This window comes from Gopherus flavomarginatus, chromosome 3, assembly GCF_025201925.1.
Source record: "Gopherus flavomarginatus isolate rGopFla2 chromosome 3, rGopFla2.mat.asm, whole genome shotgun sequence".
NCBI lineage: Eukaryota > Metazoa > Chordata > Testudines > Testudinidae > Gopherus > Gopherus flavomarginatus.
In genome coordinates, this window is record NC_066619.1 from 18,983,345 (window position 1) to 19,004,552 (window position 21,208).

At 39.7% G+C, this 21,208-nt stretch overlaps 1 protein-coding gene across 2 annotated transcripts in view; it reads left to right on the plus strand.

The window, feature by feature from the left end:
* Positions 1 to 21,208, plus strand: part of DCC (DCC netrin 1 receptor) — a 933,783-nt gene that overhangs the window by 878,326 nt on the left and 34,249 nt on the right. For both annotated transcript variants that reach the window (XM_050944636.1, XM_050944637.1), the window contains exons 23-26: positions 1,626 to 1,788; positions 8,718 to 8,944; positions 13,266 to 13,382; positions 17,833 to 17,988. In XM_050944636.1, the coding sequence (XP_050800593.1) occupies positions 1,626 to 1,788; positions 8,718 to 8,944; positions 13,266 to 13,382; positions 17,833 to 17,988 (663 nt within the window). The remainder of the gene's footprint in view (positions 1 to 1,625; positions 1,789 to 8,717; positions 8,945 to 13,265; positions 13,383 to 17,832; positions 17,989 to 21,208) is intronic.

Consider the following 21,208-nt stretch of genomic DNA (forward strand, 5'->3'; position numbering starts at 1 on the left):
ACTATACATGTCATATTTCTTATACACAATATGGAAATGAAAAAACTACTGAATTCCCCTGTACTAAGTCATTCTAATGACAAAAGCCATGAAACTCACAACTGCTTGTCATGTTCTATTGCCTGAAAAAGAACTATGAGAAAAAGTCAGTTTATTTAAGCAAATTAATTTGTTGTGTAAAGAAATCACACTATAGTACAGAATGAAGATAGAAAATTACAAGAAAATTACATTTATCACTGGCTAAAGTGGCAATTTAGAAAGCTTTGACCTTTGTCGTGTGCTCATTCAGTTCTAATGAAGGCAAAATTATTTCATGGTCACTTTTTTATAATTACAGATGGGCTTTTGGGATGATGACTCTCTTTGAAAACTCTTGACAGACTCTGCTCATGAGTTATTGACAAGTTCTCCAAACTTAAGTATCATCATCTCTTGGTTTTCCTGAGCTCTTAGTCTGTATAGGATCCATTAGCAGACAAAATAACTAAATTGTCCTATGCTAGTGTTTATAATGTATGATCCTGAACCTTCAGTCCTTACTCAGGCAAAAACTTCCTTTGACCGAAATGGAAATTTTGTTGAATAAAGACTGCAGGATTGGGCCCTCTCTGTATGGTATGCAAGGGGAATAATTATTTTTCTATGTAAATTGTGTAAGAAGCTGTCAACACAGTTAAAAAATGTGCCATCCGTCACGTAATAGCATCCATAAAAACTAGTGAGCAAGAGCCCAACCTTTTTTGTAACTTGATCATTTGGGGTCCAGTCTTGTTGTTCCACTGAAGTTAATGGAAAATGAGGATTCTCAGCACAGATTCTCAGAGGATTGACCTCTCTATCTGCCATTGTGTTCCAAGTGAAGCATGATTAACACCTTACGCCAGAGGAGCTATATCAGTAAATACAATACAATATAATCTGTGGCTGATTATGGGCTGAATGGAATCTTGAGAGATGAATCACACATTCAGATTGGCTAATACACAAGACATTAATTTTCAAGTAAATATCAATAGAGGTTGTGTAAGGAATAAAATGCATATCACCTTTTTTTTCAGTTTTAGCTGCTAATAGCAATAGTGAGCTGGTAGCTATCAACTCCCAGCTGCTGGTCATTAATTTCCAGTAAGCACCTTGCACTTCAGTCCTCACTGCTTCAATATTTTCCTGTTTGTTATACCACTGAAATACAGTGAAACATAAATTTCAGTGCTTTGTGACACCATTCTGAACCAACTGTCTGTTTTTAAGTAGAATTCACACACCCCAGACAAGCTTTAAATTGTGACTTTTTTTTATGGGTGGTTTCTGAAGGAGAAGGAGGGTATATTGTGATCTCACTGTGTCAGCAATTTGTCTTCCTGGGCATGAAATAAGTAGGCTATTTCTCATAAACCATGACCTTTCATCAGTTATGTCAGAGAAGTATTTGTGTGGCATAAAATATCTTGTTTTCCTGTCTCTTTCAACTGGGGACAAAACTTATCCAGGAAATCTGATGGGCAAAAGGTCTATATACTGGATCTAGCAGTCTCTGCCAATTGTTGTACATCACATCTGTTTTTTACACTCTGTTGTTAAATTTTGCTGCTGAAACTCTCCCATCATTTATATTTTTTCAGAACCTCCCATAGGGCAGATGCACCCTCCGCATGGCAGCGTAACACCTCAAAAGAACAGCAACCTTCTAGTAATCATTGTGGTCACTGTTGGGGTCATTGCGGTGGTGGTGGTGGTGATCGTGGCTGTGATCTGCACCAGGCGTTCTTCAGCGCAACAGAGAAAGTATGTTGCTGGCAAATACCTGAACAAACAGACAAAAAAATGCCCACTTTTCTGTTGTTAGGTTTCAAAGATGATATGATCAAGGTCTTCAAAGAGCATTGAGAGGATGTGGCGTCACAGGCTGAAATATGTGATCTGATCCAGTCATACTGTGCCACTTAAGGGATGCAAACATTCCAGAAACTGGATGCAACTGGCCATTGGAGAGAATTTCCCGGTCATATGGGAATCCTCTATTCCAGAGCCTTTGCCACACATGGCTTACCCTTGAGGGAGCACATTGGGAGCACACAGTAGAATGGGAGAGGGCGTGGTGGGGCAAAGTTAGAGATGCTAAAAAGTAGCTCGAACACTTATTGGGGCCAAGGGCTGATCCTCAGAATCAGACAGCCGAACAGCCCCCTCATGGCCCACCCTTTTTCTGTTCAATCAAAGAGGGGAAAGAATGAATTCCATTGATTTAAGGAAAAATGTTATCTGTCTGTGTGGCTAATAATGCCTTCTAGGTGAAAAATGGAGATGTTCAGGTTCAGTTTTCAGTCTATTGTGAGGCTTTTGTCCCGTGAAGGGAAGTCAACATCCGTTATTCCTATTATTCATAAAAAATGCCAGAAAACAGCACTGAGATCATTTGAGACCATTTTCATATATTTTAAAGGGACAGTGTATGGTGCACCAGAGATGGCATCTTTTTAAGTTGCTGGGGTATGCTCAAGCTCCGCTCTACCCCATTCCTCCAACTCCCCACCCTTGCCCACCTCTTCCCACTCCCGCCTGCCCTGCCCTATTCTGGCCCCCCTCCCCCGAGCGCACCCCGTACTTACTCCTTCCCTGCCGCCAGCGCCTCCTGGATGCCACTGAACAGCTGATTGCGGTGGGCAGGAGGCACTGGGAGGGAGGAGGAGGAACTGATCAGCAGGGCCCACTGATGGACAGGATGCTGATCGGGGAGGCTGCCGGTGGGTGCTCTATTTTTTCCATGGGTGCTCCAGTTCCAGAAAGTTAAGGGTGACATCTGGACCTGGTATAAGAAGAAATTCCACTGGAGTCACCTAATTTGCCGCAGAGCTGGATTTTACTAGTTCATTGGTTCAGAATTATACAGTAATTATACTATTGTGAAAGAATGAACTTTCTGATATAAAATTTAATCATATTTTGCATATGAGGATGACAAATAGTTAGTCGAAGTGCAAGTCAAAAATCTATTGCATTGATTTTTGTTGATGTTTTAAAAAGAGTGCAGAGCAACAAAAGGATGGTCATGGGCAGCGTAGGTGTCCATCTGACTCAGTATGGACGTTATTATGTGACTAAACTGTTTCACTATCTGCTGAAATTAGCTTTGACCTTGTCAAGCTCAGAGGCAGGGAAGTTTAAAGTATAATATAGTCACTGGTATATTATAATATATAGGGTTATAGTATAATATAACCCTAACCCTAACCCTAAGCCAAATTTCCAAAAGAGTTTAGTACCTAAACTCATGGCTAGATTTTCAAAATATGTGGTCCCTATTTAGGCACCAAAATAAGTGACCTGGTTTTTAGAAGAGCTCAATGTGTTGAATGCTGAGCTATTTTGAATATCAGCTTCAGTTGTGGGTTCTGAGCTCTTGAAAAGTCTAGCCCCGAAGCCCATGCAAGACAATGGAAGCCTTTCTGTTGACTGCAATGGTCTCTGAATGCAGCCTAAAGCTCTTATTGGATTGTTACTGTGTAGAAGAGATTGAGGGATGTGGCGACTAAGTTAACCGAAACTAAACTTTTTATACTAAAGGTGTGGGAGAAGAGGGAAAGTCATTACATAAAAACAAACAAACAAATAAATAAACAAGTAAATTTAGGCTCAAGCTCCAGAATTCAAAATCCGAAGCCAAACTTCCTCAAATTTGAGAGTATTGGAGCCTCTTGTTCAGACCATTATCAAGAGATACCTAAGCTGAAACAAGGGGTTTGGGATCCAGCTTCCAATGTGGACTTGCTTCTGATTTTAAAATCACCAGTAAGTTTCAAAACCTGTGAATGAGATGACATCAAGAAAAAGGTTGATTCATGTTGAATATGAGTGAAACCTTCCTAACGGTGAAAGTTTTTAATAATGTAGTATACAGTAATCTCCCAAGAGCAGTGAAGGCCATACTTCTTGAGGCATTTAAAATATGAGTGGGCAAAGCACTATAAAATATACTGTAGGAAAACAGTGTATGATGGAGGGATGGATTAGAAGATATAATAGCTATTTTCTGTCTCTGACTTCAGGGAGGAATAATGTGTCAGCCATACTAGCTTTCCAGTAATTTAGATGTCTGTAAAAAGCAGGAAAGTGGGATGATTAAGTATTCAGGTTTATGTGATTCTGTGGTACCTACAGCAGGTGCTACAGCTCTTGAAGTATGTTGAATTGTCTCACATTCTGAAACATCTCAGTAGTCATATCCTCTGTAGTACTAGAAGTTTATTTGCATGCACTCGGAACATGGCCACTGGTACTTCCCTCAGGTGGGAACTGCATCTGTTTGCCCTCATTGGCCAGTGCCTGCAGCGGCCCCATCCTCATGTGCAGCCTTACTGTTCATTAATAAAAGAACAGGCAATTTAACTTCTATATGTAACACGTGTCCCTAGTGTCCATATGTGTGTGTATACATTTATTTATTTGTTTGTCATGGGCCATGACCCCATTGTGCTAGGTACTGGAGAAGCACAGAATATAAATATGGTCTCTGCCCCAAAGACCTTACAAACTATGTACAAAACAAGAGACAACAGGTGGAGAGACAGATGAAGGAGTACAAGTAAACAAGGAGACAAAATTCAATAAACTAAAGGGCAGTAAATAGAGACCAAATTAAATATTATATTAAAAATATGACCTAGGACCAAAGATTAAAAGAATTGTTCATGTTTAGACTGGACAAGGAAAGGCTGTTCAGGGACATGGTAACAGCCTTCACTCAGGGGGAGGGATAGTTCAGTGGTTTGAGCACTGGCCTGCTAAACCTAGGGTTATGAGTTCAATGCTTGAGGGGGCCACTTAAGGAGCTGGGGCAAAAATCAGTACATGGTCCTGCTAGTGAAGACAGGGTGCTGGGCTCAATGGCTTCCAGTTCTAGGAGATAGGTATATCTCCTATTATTATTATTATATGTAATAAAGAGGACAGTGATCAATTGTTCTGTATGTCCACAGAGTGTAGGACAAAAAACAATCGGCTTTGTTTGCATTAAAGGGATTTAGGTTACATATTAAGAAAAACTTTCTAACAATAAGGATAGTTAAGCACCAGTTGTGGAATCCCCATCACAGGATATTTTTAAGAATGGATTAGACAAATGTTTGGCAGTGATTGTCTAGATATGCTTAATCCTGCCTCAGTATGGAGGGATGAAATAGAAGATGATATCTTGAGGCTCCTTCCAACCCCAGTGTGTCTGTGATTCTACTTTATGCAGTATATAGCCAACCCATGGACTTCACTGCTGCAGGAGTTTGTCAGGACTGGATGGTAAATGACACTGTGCTTAGATTGTATAATATAATGCTTATTAATGGCCTTTGCAGCAAGCTAAAATCATGAAATTTCACATGTGCAATGTAAGTGAAAACCTGAGAAGTTCCGAAAACTCAGGTACTGGCCACTGCAAGAAGCAAGTTACTGGTATAGGTGGACCTCTAGTCTGATCCAGTTAGGTAAATCCTATGTTCCTATGCCACTCCAGAGCACAGCAGCTAGATGATAGGAGGTTGTCCTTCAGAAGTTGTCAAGTAGTGAATATGGTGTTGGGCATCTGAAGTGGGTAAAGTAAAAGTATGAGAAATAAATAAAGATTGCCTGCAAGCCACTATTATAACTGATGGTAGCAAATGTGTACAGAGACAGGAGAAACTAGGTGGAGACTTAAAGGAAAGAAAAATAAATTCAGGCAAATAAGTCAGCAACCACTAGACATCCTCAGTATGTCACTGCAGTTTTCCCTTGAGATATGTCTTCTTTTTTCGTTTCACTCTGCATCTCCCACCTTGACATTGCTCATTAGCTGCAGCTTATGGTTTTGACTCTTGCCTGCAAGGCATTAGGTTGCATTTGTTGGTAGTGTGAATGGTGGTGAAGGAGACGTGTCATTTCCACTCCTTTAATAGTAACCTGCAGAAATAACTGAGCTGAAAGTGAACTGAGCTGAAAGTGAAATCACTTCTCATTTGTAAAGAGATTTTTTTTCCTACTTGCACCTTTATATCAGCTGCGTTCCCTTTACTGCAGCCTGTTACAAAAACAAAAGTGCAGACAATTGTTATGTGTACGATGCTGTCAGGGCAAATGGAGTGAATCGCAAAGGGTTTCGTTGAGCTTCTCTTCTATTTATTTGTCTACAGCTGCAGGGAGATAGAATCCCTATCTGCTGGAAGACTTATGATATGGTACAATAATTGGTTTAAATCAGAGACAAAAAGCTGTTCTCCTGCAGGGGACAAAACATCCTTTCCAAGGTCTGATGCTAATGAGTTATCAGCTATGTCTTCACTTATTTGCCTCATCCAAGCTGTTTGGGATAGTGTCTGCATAACAAGAAGCAATGTTTCAGCAAAGTGGAAAGAGCTTTCTTAAAAGATTCAGTGTAGTGTGTCTTAGTGAATTCCACAAGCTGTACTATATAATTCCATACTCTCTCTCTCTGTGTATTGCAAAGTTAAAGAGTAAAGAGTAGTGCATATTAATTTTTAATTCAGTTACCAAAAAGACATTTAAGATTTAATAGTAGTTGCACTCAGCACCATATATCTTCAAGCACTTTACAAATGAATGTTCATGACTCCCATGAAAGATTGCTGCAGTAAGTAAAGGTTATTCATTTTATTGATTGCAACTTGATCAAGTAATGGCAAAGCAGAATTAGAACTCAGGAGTTCCTGGCTCAATTGTCTTTGAATCAGGCCTGTGATGACTTGGTAGATGTATAAAATGCATTTTGGCGTGAATAGCTTGTGGGGTTCATCAGGAGTTGGTATCAAAGAAGTAGCCATGTAGTCTGTATCCATAAAAACAACGAGGCATCCGGTGGCACTTTAACAGATTTATTTGGGCATAAGCTTTCATGGGTAAAAACCCCACTTCTTCAGATGCATGGAGTGAAGATTACAGAAACAGGCATAAATATACTGACACAATGACGAGAAGGGAGTTACCTTACAAGTGGAGACCCAATGTTGAAGGCCAATTTAGTTAGGGTGCATGTGGTCCACTCCCTGAGGAGGTGTCAATTCCAAGAGAGGGAAAATTGCTTTTGTAGTGAGCCCAGGGCTGGCGCTTCCATTTAGACGGCCTAGGCAATCGCCTAGGGCACCAGGATTATTGGTGGGCAGCATTTTGCCAGAGGGGGTGGCAGGCAGCTCCGGTGGAGCTGCCACAGCCATGCCTGCGGAGGGTCCGCTGGTCCGCGGCTCCGGTGGAGCTGCCGCAGTCGTGCCTGCGTAGGGTCCGCTGGTCCACGGCTCCAGTGGACCTCCCACAGGCACGACTGCGGCAGCTCCACCGGAGCCGTGGGACCAGGGCGCGGGGTGGCGAAATTGCCGTGCGCCTAGGGCGCTAAAACCCCTAGCGCCGGTCCTGAGTGAGCCAACCACTCCCAGTCCCTAATCAAGCCCAAACTGATGGTGTTAAGTTTGCAAATGAATTGTAGCTCAGAAGTTTCTCTTTGAAGTCTGTTTTTCAAGTTTGAACAGGAGTTGGGAGTGCTCAGCACCAGTGAAAATCAAGCTGCTGTTTTTCTGATGACTAAATGTGCACCCAAGTTTGAAAATTTTGGCCTCACCGGGGTGTATCTCACTTTCCTCACCAATAAACTGGATTATACTTATCCATTTATGTAAAGTGCTTTGAGATCTGCCGATGAAAAATGCTATGTGAATGCTCAGACAGATTGTTCTACAAATACCATTAAAAATAAAATAGAAGGGCTGCATGTTTTCCATATTTTTAAACTGCTTAAAGTGAGTTTAAATAATGCATCGCCAATGAGACTTTTTAGGTAGCTGCAACAGAGAGCTCTTGATTTATATTTAAGTTGCATACGTTTTCTTTAACAGCAGATGCACATATGTCGCTGAATGTGTTTCATGTGCATGTTTTGTGTATATACACACACACTGTATGGCCTTGTAAGGCTAGAACATATTGTAATGAATATACATAAGGAGGAAAGTTAATGTTGCTGTGAGGTATATCACTCAGAATTTCTTAGTTTTTGTGTGATAAAAATCATGTTTTAATATACTTTTGAGAAATATAATGTATGCTGTTGTTGTTTATGGAAAGTATGAGACCTGCAGGACACTGCGGGAATATATTCTGCATTATTCAATTGCTGTTGCTATATGTAGTTAAATCAAAAATTATAGTCTTCCCAAGAGGAACTTCACAGTTCCCCTATTGTTTCTGGAAGGAATTTTTCTCCAATTGCACATCAGCTGGTGCCCAGATGATGTACCCTGCTGAGCCCCAAGCCCATCCTCTGGAGCAATTAGCTGTATTTCCTCTCACTTGCCCCTTTCATTCATCTCCTAAACATATGCTGTCAGTAAGACACCTTCATGTCTAGCTCTAAGGGATTGGCAAGTGGCCTCATCTGGAACTAACACCAGTGCCACTTCATGGATCAGCAAGCAGCTAGTGCTAGACAGTGAGACACCTGGTACCCACCCCTCCATGCCCTGGGAATTTAACATATCATGGCTATAATACCTTTATCTCTAGAGGCCTAAAGGCATAGCAGTCAGATCCAAGATAACTGGTTCCTAAGCCTTGTAGGACAAACCTAAATGGATTTATTTGTTGCGTAACCTGAGATCACTTAATTTTTATGGGCTTTTTTTGTTGTTGTTGTTGTTGGGGGATATTTTCTTAGATTTCAATCTGGACTTTTTCCACAGAAAGCGTGCTACCCATAGTGCTGGAAAAAGGAAGGGCAGCCAGAAAGACTTGAGGCCCCCCGACCTCTGGATACACCATGAAGAGATGGAGATGAAGAATATTGAAAAGCCATCAGGTTCTGACCCCTCAGGAAGAGACTCACCAATGCAGAGCTGTCAAGACATCACACCAGTCAGCCACAGCCAGTCTGAAACTCAGCTGGGCAGCAAGAGTGCCTCACAGTCTGGTAATATCACTGCCATTGTGCTCAATGAAATATTCCAGCTCTGACCTGCCTGGAGCTATTTTTAACTTCAAGCATCTGTAGTGATACGAAAATATTCTCTTTGGGGGGCAGAATAACACAGTCCTGAAATCAATAAACCTGGGTGCTATGGTCCAGATTTGGCCTAGCTGTATACAGTTATGTCAGAGAGAGAAAAAGGTGCTCATAATCCTTGTACATGGACCTGCCACCCTCCCATTGTTTCACTCCTAGACATAAGGACTGGGGAGTCTAGACCCAGCAAAGGGAACCTTCAGCAAAATCAAGCCAACACAGGGTGGAAATGTGCAGTGTGCATTTGTAAAGGGTACTACAGTGGTTGTTCTAAAATGTGCCTCTGAGGGACTCCCCTGCTGCAGGCCCCTTCCACCATTGCCAGCCATGATTAACAGGCCCAATAGAGTTCTGGTGGTATCGCCAGCTCCAGGCATTCAAAAATCACAAGTCAAGCCATCCACAGATTGGTTTAAAAATCACAAGATTTAAAAATAATTAATTTAGACTCTGTTTATTTGCCTTCTGGTGTTGGAATATTTAGAGTCATGCTGTCAAGATAATAACCAGATTCCAGCAACTGGGCTCTGGCAAACACACCAATTATCAGAAGACTTGTAATAACGTTGTGAGAGTTGGCAACACTGCAACTGGGCATGGTGGCAGATACTTCTTGTCTAATATAATAGCATGACTAGCTGCATGGGTAGCTTCTAATGCAAGTGGAGCAATACATATACTGAAATTTAGATCTGAGAGAATGAAAAATCACCTGGACCCGCAACTGATGAATAGAGTATATTGTATACAATATTAGAAGGTTTTAGCTTATCATAATCAAATATTCCCAATTGCTTTAATTCAAACTTTAAGCAACTCAGTAGTGTCTACAGAACAGGTAGTGTCTGCAGAACAGGTAAATTTCATTTTTCCAAAATGACATGCTATTTTGCATCGGTTAATAATTAGAAGAGTATGCATCAGGTTTGATTTCTACTCCATTCTTTCATGATTAGCTCAGAACTTCAGCTGGAAATCAAATGTTATTGAGAGCTTGTCTGCACAGTCAATTAGTGCACCGCCAGCCGGGGTGTAAATCTTCAGTGCCCGAGCCTGCTCATATGAACTGGTCATGTGGACCCTACTGTATGACCCAGCTAGTCAAAGTGTACTATGGTACTTTAGCAAAAACAATGAAGAGTCCTTATGGCACCTTAGAGACTAACAAATTTATTTGGGCATAAGCTTTCATGGGCTAGAACCCACTTCATCAGATGCATGGAGTCAGGGCCGGCGCTTCCATTTAGGTGACCTAGGCGGTTGCCTAGGGCACCAGAATTTGAGGGGGCGGCATTTTGTTGCCCTCAGTGGTAATTCGGCAGCAGGGGGTCCTTCCGCGCTCTGGGTCTTCGGCGGCAATTCTGTGGCGGGTCCTTCACTCACTCCGGAACCTGCCACTGAAGTGCCCCAAAGACCGGAAGTGCGGAAGGCCCCCCCTGCTGCCGAATTGCCGCCGACTGGGAGTGCAGAAGGACCCCCGCCTAGGGCGCCAAAAACCTTGGCGCCATTCCTGCATGGAGTGGAAAATACAGAGCTAAAAGTGTACTCAGAAGTCACCTACTACAAGACTGGCCCAACAAAGAAAGTAACGTCACTTGATAACAGACCTAAAAGTGGCAATTCTTCGACAACAACAAAACTTCAATAACAGACTCCAACATGGAACCGCAGAACTGGAATTAATTTGCAAACTGGACACCATCAGATTAGGCCTGAATAAAGACTCGGAGTGGATGGGTCATTACAAAACCTAAACTTAATTTCCCTAATACTAATTTCTCCCCACTGTTACTCACACCTTCTTGTCAACTGTCTGAAATGGGCCACTCTCATACCACTTCAAAAGTTATTTTTCCTCCCTTAGTATCCTGCTGTTAATTGAATTGTCTCATTATACTGACCTCACACATCTTTTCATGTATTAATACCTGCTCCTGTATTTTCCACCCCATGCGTCTGATGAAGTGGGTTCTAGCCCGCAAAAGCTTATGCCCAAATAAATTTGTTAGTCTGTAAGGTGCCACAAGGACTCCTTGTCGTTTTTGCTGATACAGACTAACACGGCTACCACTCTGAAACCTATGGTACCTTAGTGTACAATTGCAGGCTCCACATGGTGGACACGGCAGGCGAGTATGCTGGCTTGCGATGCATTAAGTCTCCATGTAGACAAGCCTTGAGTTTGCATTCCACTTTAGGAGACTGTATTGGTGGGGAGGGGAGGATGGGAATGACAGAGTAGGGGTGTGGAACACATTGGGAAAAAGTCAAATGAAAAATGGAGCAGAGAGACAACACAATAAAAAAGAGTTTCGCCACCGTAAGTGAGACCAGAATTTGGCCTAGAGAAAAAGAAACTCTCATGCAAAAAATGCAATGTAAGTGTAGTATATAGGCAGCCTAGCTTTTCTTTACTATACTTAAACAGAAAAGGTTCCCTTTTGTTAGAGAATTTTTTTTCAGTAATAAAATTTAATGGGGTGGGGAAGAAGAAGCAATATATAGATTCAAAATATAAGTGTATCTCGCATGCATTTGCATGGCTGCATCACTCATGAATGACAGAGACAAGTTAGTCTGGAAAATCAGATAGGGTTTTAAATAATGCAGATTCTTTGGTGACATATGTGATGCTAAATGCTTAGATTTCTTCAGCTGCTACCATTGTTTGTATCTCTATTCCTTACCTACCATAAGAGGTACAGACTTTAGTGTTAAAGAAATGGCAGACCTAATAGGATTTAAAACCTCTAAAATGATCTAAAAATCATAGGTTGCCATCAGGATTTTAGTGTTTGATATCTTACATAGTGGTTTGTCTTTTTTCTTTTTTTAATTTGTATTGGATTAGCACCTAGAGGCCCCAGCTTCATTGCACTGGGCACTTTACAAACATACAACAAAAAGATAATCCCTGCCCAAAAGGCTGTATAATCTATTCATAAGTAAAATGATTGTGGGGCATAATCCAAAACCAATTAAGATCAACTGGAGTTTTTCCATTGACTTCAATGATCTTTGGATCAGACCCAAGATAAGCAGTGGTCACAGCACACCAGTTGCCTAACCAGAAGGGCTAGATACAAATACATGCAAACAACTAGGCCAGATACAAATACTTTTATAGTACCGGGAATCCTAGAATATCCAATTGAATAAAGCATATTGTCCTTGCCCTATTTAATCACTGGTTTTGGACCTTAAAACAGTTACTAGTGCAAGACTGAGATTTTAGTCCTGAAAACTAAATCAAGATAATTTGAAGGAAAAAAGGAAAGAGTTTTGTGGAGAGTCTTATTAAAAAAAAAAATGTCACGAGCTGCTCAGAGGTTTAGAAAGGAATAGCCCCAGTGGAGATGAGTAGGCAAAATGAAGTTGAACTACTCAAAGATACCAAATAAATTCAGTTTATTTTGTTATGGCAATAATAAACTCATTTTCCCCATGGTGGTATAACTACTTATGTGATATTAATATAATATACATATCAGATATGATACAATCTGAGAACCAGAAAACATATCTTCTGTTTCATTGGGAATTACTGTACCAAACATCCCACTGAAAATAAGGTACTTCCATGACCAGAGATAGTTTCTTTGGTTACACCAAACATCTCTGTATGAGTGTAAGTGGACTAAAACTTTTAGTTTGGCTACCTGAAGATACCTACATCTATATTTCAGTATAAATAATATGATAATGAAACGTCTGATTTTTGTAGCTGCTGAGCCAATCATTTGAATTGGCTGGGACTTAGTGGGTGCATATAAAGCATCTCTGCAGATAAAGCCAGTTATATAGGTGCTAGATTATGGATTTAGATGTCCAACTTTATGCACCCAAATCTGGCCATGATACTTTGTTTGAACTTTAAGGGAAGTGGGTAATAAATAATGTTGAGGCAGAGAGTTAGCATCATTTTTATGAAGCAATTTTTGTTTCAGCAGTAGGGAGAAAGGAGAGTTAAACCAAGATGTGATTGTAAAGGGAGAAATTTACATTTAAAGACAGTTGAAAGAAGATGAGAAACAACCATTTTATTCAGGAATGGTGTCTGAAGTGGTGTGTGCAGAGCTATTAGGAGATGATGCTATATAAGTGACTAGTTTTAGTGATAGATGTCTGAAAAAATATCCATTCACTTTACTGCAAGACATACGGTAAAGAGGGAAACAGTTTTGTGTATAGCCATTGTTAACATAGCTACTGTGTTGCTTTTCACTAGGTCCTGACACAGAGGATGTGGGAAGTAGTATGTCAACGTTAGAGCGCTCACTTGCTGCCCGCAGAGCCACACGTGCCAAGCTCATGATTCCGATGGATTCACAACCAAGCAACCCTTGTGAGTAGTGTATCTCTTACTCCTGCTTACAATTTTATGTGAGAACAATAGTGCATCTAGAGTTTTTTCCATTTGAGGATCTCAAAGCATCTTACAAATATTAATTAATTAAGCCTCATAATACAACTACGGTAAGTAGCATTAACCACATTTTACAAGGGAGTAAACCATGGCTTCCCAAGGCTTCACAATAATTCAGTAGGTGGAAATAGAATCAAGAAGTCCTAACCTCCAGTCCACTGCTCTAACCACTAGGCCACACATTTCTTATATGTACATTTCCTATGTGTACAGTACTTGGGGACACATGTTACAAAGAGTTATATTTACTATGATGATTGCTGTTCTTCATTATAAAATGTAGCCAGCAAATGTCATTTTATGCATTACTGTGCAGTGTGATTCCCAACATGGATTACAGGATGGAGACGTTTATCTCTGGAAAGAATCCCTTGGTTTCAATGAACTGCTCAACACACATTAAATCTAAACATTATTTGATATATGTTACATTACCAGTAATCTATAAGGCCCTGATCCAGCAACATTACACAGGTGCTTAACTTTAAGCACATGAGAGGTCCCATTGATGTCAATGAAACAACTTGTATTTTAAGGTAAGGAAGTACTTAAATGTACTGAGGCAAAAATCATTCTTGGGAACTGTCTCCTTTTTTGGCTGTATCCACTTGTAGATAACGCGATCACATACACACTTTGACATTCCGGCCTGACATGCTGTTCCCTAAGGGGGGAGTTGTAAACATAAAAAATATTGGAGAATGCACAGGATAAAGATTCAATGGGTTTGATTCTGATCTCATTTACTCTAGAGAAAATCAGAAGTTACATCACTGATGTTGATGGGCCTGATAATCCTCTCTCTCTCACACTAGACTTACGCTGCAATAACTGCACTAGCTGTAGTAGCCATTACTCTTGATTTACCCTGATACAAGGTAGAGATGAATAACGGCAGTGGAATCACACTGGCGTAGAAGTGTTGTAGGCAAGATCAGAGTCAAACTCATGGTAATTGCAATGGTACAATGCCGGTATAAGTAATCAGTCCACTTCATAGTAGGTCAGTGTATATGGATAAAAGTGCTGTTGGGTTTTTTAGGATCAAATCTTAAATAGTTTTAGAAGAGTGAGGTCCTGTTTTCTATCTGTATCCTACTCTCATTTGTATATGTCTAATAGATTATAATATATAATGATACATGGGGGGAAAATCGATCTCACATTCAGGTCTAATTTGTGAACTTTTTAGCCTGGGTTGTAATGAACCTGTTTCTTTCTACATAAAATAAAAGTGGTATTTTTTTAAGGGAGTGGTGATATTTTTTCATTTCTCTGACTCAATGTGCCAAACATTGAAAGTGGTAGGAAATACTCTATAGAAAGGACTGAAGAAATGAAAATAGGTAATTATTCTGAAGTAAAATAAACACATTGGCACTGTTAAGTGGCAAAATAGAAGCGACTTAAGCTGATCTTAAAAAGCACAGAAAATCAGTTTGTTTGAGTTCTTCAGGATCAAATGAGCTATTGAATGAAACTTTTTGTATTGACATGAAAGGGCAAAGCATTGGTGAGTTTCATAATGCTACAAGTGAGACTGTTTGAAGCAATCATCGTTATTGAAATGTTGCCATGATGATACTCTTAAATCTCTAAATTCCTTCACGAAAAGGCACTAAACTTGATAAAGCAGTTGAAGGGGGTTTCATAGGGTCTTGGCAGATTACAGTCCAATGACGCTAAAGTCAGTCTTAGTGGAAAACTGGCTTAATCTCATTAATAATGATGACCTGGACCCACACAAGGACAAAACTGAAAAAAAATTCAGAGCATTGTTTCCAATACATAACCATCACAATTGATCTCAAATATGCAGATCTCAGAGCTGAGCTGAAAACCAGAAAAGAGGCTGAAATACAGCTGATGATACATAGACCTAAACACCTTCCTTCTCCGCAAGCATTTAAAATTGAAGATCTGGATTTCGATCCCAAGTCTGTTTATGAAGGAGGCTACATCACAGTTTGTTGTATCAAAATGGTGACAAGTTATGGAGTAAAATCTTGGAAAATAGGACAGTTGAATTCAGAGTGTTATCTACTGGTGAAAGACCTGTGCTCCTTCTCAGCACCAACACAACATTTTTTTCATTTTCTGATTCGCTTAGTCAAAACATATTAATAGGGTAGGGTGACCAGATGTCCCGATTTTATAGGGACAGTCCCAATTTTTGGGTCTTTTTCTTATATAGGCTCCTATTACCTCCCACCCCCATCCCGATTTTTCACACTTGCTGTCTGGTCACTCTATAGTAGGGTAGGTGCTGACAACAAATAACTTGACAAAAGTGTGTATCATTATATAAGGGCAAATTTTTAAAAAGAAGGTAGAAAAATTTTGACTACTTAGTATTATGTTCTTGTGATTTACCTACACAATTCCAATCTATTCATTTTTTATAAAACTTATATCTGTATGAGGAAAAATATGCTCATAAAACGAATCACTTTGGGGGATTTATTTTCACTGATTTTTTTATTTAAGTATTTTTTCCAAAGTTGTGGAAAATCACAACAACCCTGTTTTGGGGGTGGAGGTGATCATGTTGATGTTGTGTTGGGCAATATTTGGAGACTTTGGGCTTCTGAGCACAGCTTTGGAGTTTCTACTTCATAATCTCAATGAGCCATACTTAGATTACATTTTTATAGGAAGTAGTGAAAAATGTTTGATGCAGAAGGGCAGTGGTCAGGGAGCTCCAAAATTTAGTAAGGGAATTTCTGCTTTCAAACTTCTAAAGCATCCGTATTAAATACAAATTCAATTCTTGGTAGGCTATGTCAGAACAAATTTCTTGTCATGTTACAGAGGTTTATTGAAAATGCTTGAAGCTATCTTTTCCTTTAGCTTCTCTACATAAATATTACATTACAGTGAATACTCTGATTTTTTTTAAGTTCTTATTACCTATGTCTTGGAGAAGAATGAAGGGATGGACTTCAGTAAATGTGTTGGGTTTTTATGGCTCAGTACAGAATGATTGTTTTTGCAGTGCATTAACTGTGTTACAAGCAGGAAGACTATTATTTAACCTTTCAAAAGTGTGAATAAAATGATTTCCACTGATAAAATTAAATCTTTGAATAGTAAGGATGAGTAAATTGAACCTAGACATTTTGAATGTTCAAAATACTATGATTATCATTTCTTAATAAACGTGTTGTGCGGTTCTATACTTCCCATTTTCCTTTGTAAGTACAGAAATGCCCAACAAAGACTGTCATTTAGTGCTTAAAGAAATAATAAGGAATAAGCTTTGGCACAACCACTGACTCTTTGTGTGACCTGGGGCAAATTTCTGAGTTTACAACTCTGTGTGGTGGCTATAATAAAGGCTAGAAGTAATAATAATGTCTACTTTAACATTTATAATATTGTTTGCAATTCACATGTGAAAAGTGCTACATAAGCCAAAAAAAAAATCATCATTGGGCCAAATCCTGAAGTTCCTACTCAATGTTTACTCCGGCAAAACTTTTGTTAAAGTCAGTGGGAATTTCCCTGAGTAAGAAGTGCATAAAAACTGGTAAAGGAATTCAGAATTTGGCCCATTATTTTTGTTATTGGTTGTTTATTCCGGGATTGTTCAAAACCAGAACATATTGGAAATCACTCACAAGAAATCCTGATTTCATTAGATTTTGAGCCAGTTTCCAAACCAAAATTATTCATATGCTTTGGAGAAGCCTTAAATGTTCAGGTGACTAATCTGTGCATAACCCATTGTTTCTCTTTCCTGTCTTTGTTGGTTGTAATTCCCATTAGAACTATTAGAGTTAAATGTACGCACTGAGTGAGGAAGTAGGACCAGTTTCAATACACTGGTGTAAATCAGCAATAACTTTAGTAGAGTCACTAAGATTATATCCTGGCCCTTAAAGCCTTGATCCATCCATTTTCCTTTCAAATATTTGTCACTTAACAGGAAAATATTCAAACTTGTCTGCCTAATCTGAACCCTTGAAACGGGCATTTATGTTTGCAGATAGTTTCATACATAAAAGTGGCTTTTTGTATGTGAAAATATCTCAGTCACATGAAACATGCCTATTTCTGTATATAGTTGTGGTATATGTATGTGTGTTGGTGTGTCTATAAAGAGCATACACGTATTGTTTGTTTGTTTATTTATTTATCTATTATTTATATTACCATAGCATTTAGGATCTAGTCATGGATCAGGACCTCACTGTATCAGGCATGATACAAAATACATATTTTGTGGCTACAGTTTGGGCACCCTGCTTTGAAAATGTAGCCATGGCTAGTTTTCTGCTAGATCCGTCCATTTATTTTTAACCTTCTACAAATACCCACAGAATGTTAAGAGATCTTTCATTCTCTCTCTCCTTCTCTCTCTTTTCAGCTGTTGTCAGTGCCATCCCTGTGCCAACACTAGAAAGTGCCCAGTACCCAGGAATTCTGCCATCTCCAACATGTGGATATCCGCATCCGCAGTTCACTCTCCGGCCTGTGCCATTCCCAACACTCTCTGTTGACCGGACTTTTGGAACAGGAAGAAGTCAGTACAGTGCCTTACCTTTTATTTTGATGTTTTTTTTCTGATGAAGTGCTTTGAAGTGGTATTTAGACTGGAAATAAGGCATACATTTTTAGTACTGAGAGTAATTAATCATTGAAACAGGAGTTGTGTTGGATTTTCCTCACTGGCAAATTTTAAATCAAGGTTGGATGCTTTTCTAAAAGATCTGTTCTACTGCAAACAGGAATAATTTTGTGAATGTTCTATGGCCTGCAGGAGATCAGATTAGATGATCACAGTGGGTCCTTTGTGACCTTGGAATCTATAAATCTATGAAATAGCAAACACAGTATTAATTTCTTATCAGGAGGACAGTATACTTTAAAGGAAGGCTTATAACTAGCTTAGAGTTTGTGTACACATTAATTTGAACAAAATGACATCTCACCTCATGACTGGGTTCCTCTGGGTGTTTTCTGGTATGAGCCAGTAATAAAAAGGAAAATATCTGCAGTTGTATAGTACAGTATAATTTTGAAGTGTAGTAAGAATGCATGCAGTCTTTGCTGTTAATTCCTTCTTCACAAAGTTAACCAGTATACAATATAAAAAGAATACATTGTGGGTTGCATTTTCAAAAAGCACTCCATCCTGGTCTAACTTGAAATCAATGGCAAAATTCACATTGACATCAATAGAAAAATTCCATTGATTTCAGTGGGAACAGAATTAGGCCAATGTTGATTGGTCTTCAAAATCCCACCCAGCATTCTCTATGTTAAACACAGGTTTGCCAAAATTGCTCTAGTATTTTCTTACCGGCAGATTTGTTCCTTATAAAACATTGTCATCATATACTCCTTAAACTCAGTGTTCATCTGTGTGTAATTAGGCATTCTTGTGCATTTGGAGAATCAAAATATTATGGTAGAAAGCTCGTTAGTTCGTACCAGGTGGACTGAGAATACTGATCAGGGGAGACACCAGAGAGTCTTCCCTCACACCTCTTCTTAGAGGTTGAAAGTTGTTGCGCCTCTTCAGGGTCATCTGTGTCAAATCCCCCAAAGTTTTAAAACCCCTTGGTTTGTACCAAAACAAGATTTATTAAGAATTGAAAGAGAATTGGATCAAAATAAAAAAAAATCTGCATAATGTACCTAGCCTTAAACTCTGCACCAAGTTATCTAGATAGGTCCAAGCCATGTCATTAAACTTGGAAGAAATAGTGTATGCTTCTGGAGAATGCATACTTTTACCAGCTTGCCCCTTTGTCCATGACAGTTTGGCAGGGCAGCACTTCTTAGACTCAGGCATCTCGTATCATCCTTTGCCCCCTCATCCTCTCAGTTTACTTTAAACTGCCTTCCTATGGCATATTCCACAAAGATATTACCATATATGGACCCTTCAGGAAGGATATAACAGTCTTGCATGAAATAATAATACCTATCTCTTACATAGCATTTTTCATCAGTAAATCTTAAAGCACTTTACAAAATGGATCAGTATCATTATCGCCATTTTACAGATGGGAAAACTGGGGCACAGAGAGGTAAAATGACTTGTGCAAGGTCATCTAGGAGGCTAATGGCAGAGCTAGGAATAGAACCCATGTTTCTTGAATTCCAGACCATTACACTCTCCACTAGCTCACACTGCTTGCCGTGGCGTAGATTTACCAGACTTATATTCTTTAGAGAAATAGATTGGTGTACTTTTGTTCCTGTACTCACTTTACGGTTTATAATGTTCTTTGGAAAGCATACGCACATAACAATTGTCCCTCAGCCTCACCTTCACATCTTATTTTGAAATAAACACTCCTAACATCATGGGCCTTATGTTCTAGCCCAGGGGTCAGCAACCTTTCAGGAGTGGTGTGCTGAGTCTTCATTTAGTCACTCTGATTTAAGGTTTTGTGTGCTGGTAATACATTAAAGTTTTTAGAAGGTCTCTATCCATAAGTCTAATATATATAACTAAACTATTGTTGTATGTAAAGTAAATAAGGTTTTAAAAATGTTTAAGAAGCTTCATTTAAAATTAAATTAAAATGCAGAGCCTCCCGGATTGGTGCCCAGGACCTGGGCACTGTGAGTGCCACTGAAAATCAGCTCACGTTCTGCCTTCGGCACACATGCCACAGGTTGCCTACCCCTGTTCTAGCCTATGACCATGCTTCTGCATGTTAAATATCCTAGCTTGAGGGCTCATATTTTCTTATAATTCCCTCTTAACTTTATTCTACTCTTCAGTATGAATTACTGACATATTTATGTCAGTCTGTCACACACATTTTTCATATTGCTGGCAGTCTGTGCTGCTAGTTCATGGAGAATAAATTCCATGAGTGGTTTTTCTCCTGTTTGATTTTTGCTTTCAGTCATTAAGGTCAGACCCAGAGTCACTGGCAATTGACATTTCAGTAGAAGGCTTATTGATAGACTGTGGACCTAGATGTTCTATCCATGAACCCAGTATCATTGTCACCTTCTTCCCCTACAATGACTGGATCCAATACAAGGCTAAATGATAGTTGCCTCTGGAGGGCCTGGCTGTGGCAGCTGATTCCTGGCTGGATGTTTCTGTGTGAGAGTATAGACCTCCCTCACCCCGAAATTATCACAGATTTAACGTGCAGAAACACAGGGTCTTCAGCTTTGTGATGTATGGACACCAAACTTGGGAGGAGAATTTTAACTTCACATTACAAGATGTTGGATATCCATGGAGATGGAAGAGAAGATTGGCAGACTGGAATGTGTGGTCTTTATCCTGGAGAGTTTTTTTAAAAAATGTGGATGCATGGGCAATTGCACCTCTGATAGGCACTTTGATAGTGTTCACTGGGGCAATGTGGAGCAGGGATCATACATTTCATAAGTATGTTTCATGATACATTTCACAAGGGATTATATATTTAATAAATTGTCAAAAGTATAACACAAACTAAGGCATGCACAAACTTGCCACTTCCCTGAAGAGCACTGGACAGGAGGCTGGTGTCCTGTTCGCCATATCTTGTAGATGGCCTCCCACAGCAGGGATTGGAACATGACTGCCTCCTTTTGAGAGAAAGCCCTTTGCTCCCCTCTCTGGAATCTGCTAGGTCAGCCGCTATCATCTTGTCCTCCTTGTGGCATTACCTCATCTTTTTTCTAATACTTCCAGACCTCTCCTGTGACCTCTCACAGCATTCACCCCATCAAGTGCCTTCATCCACAAACAATTATTTTACATTGCCAGACTTCTCCCCCAG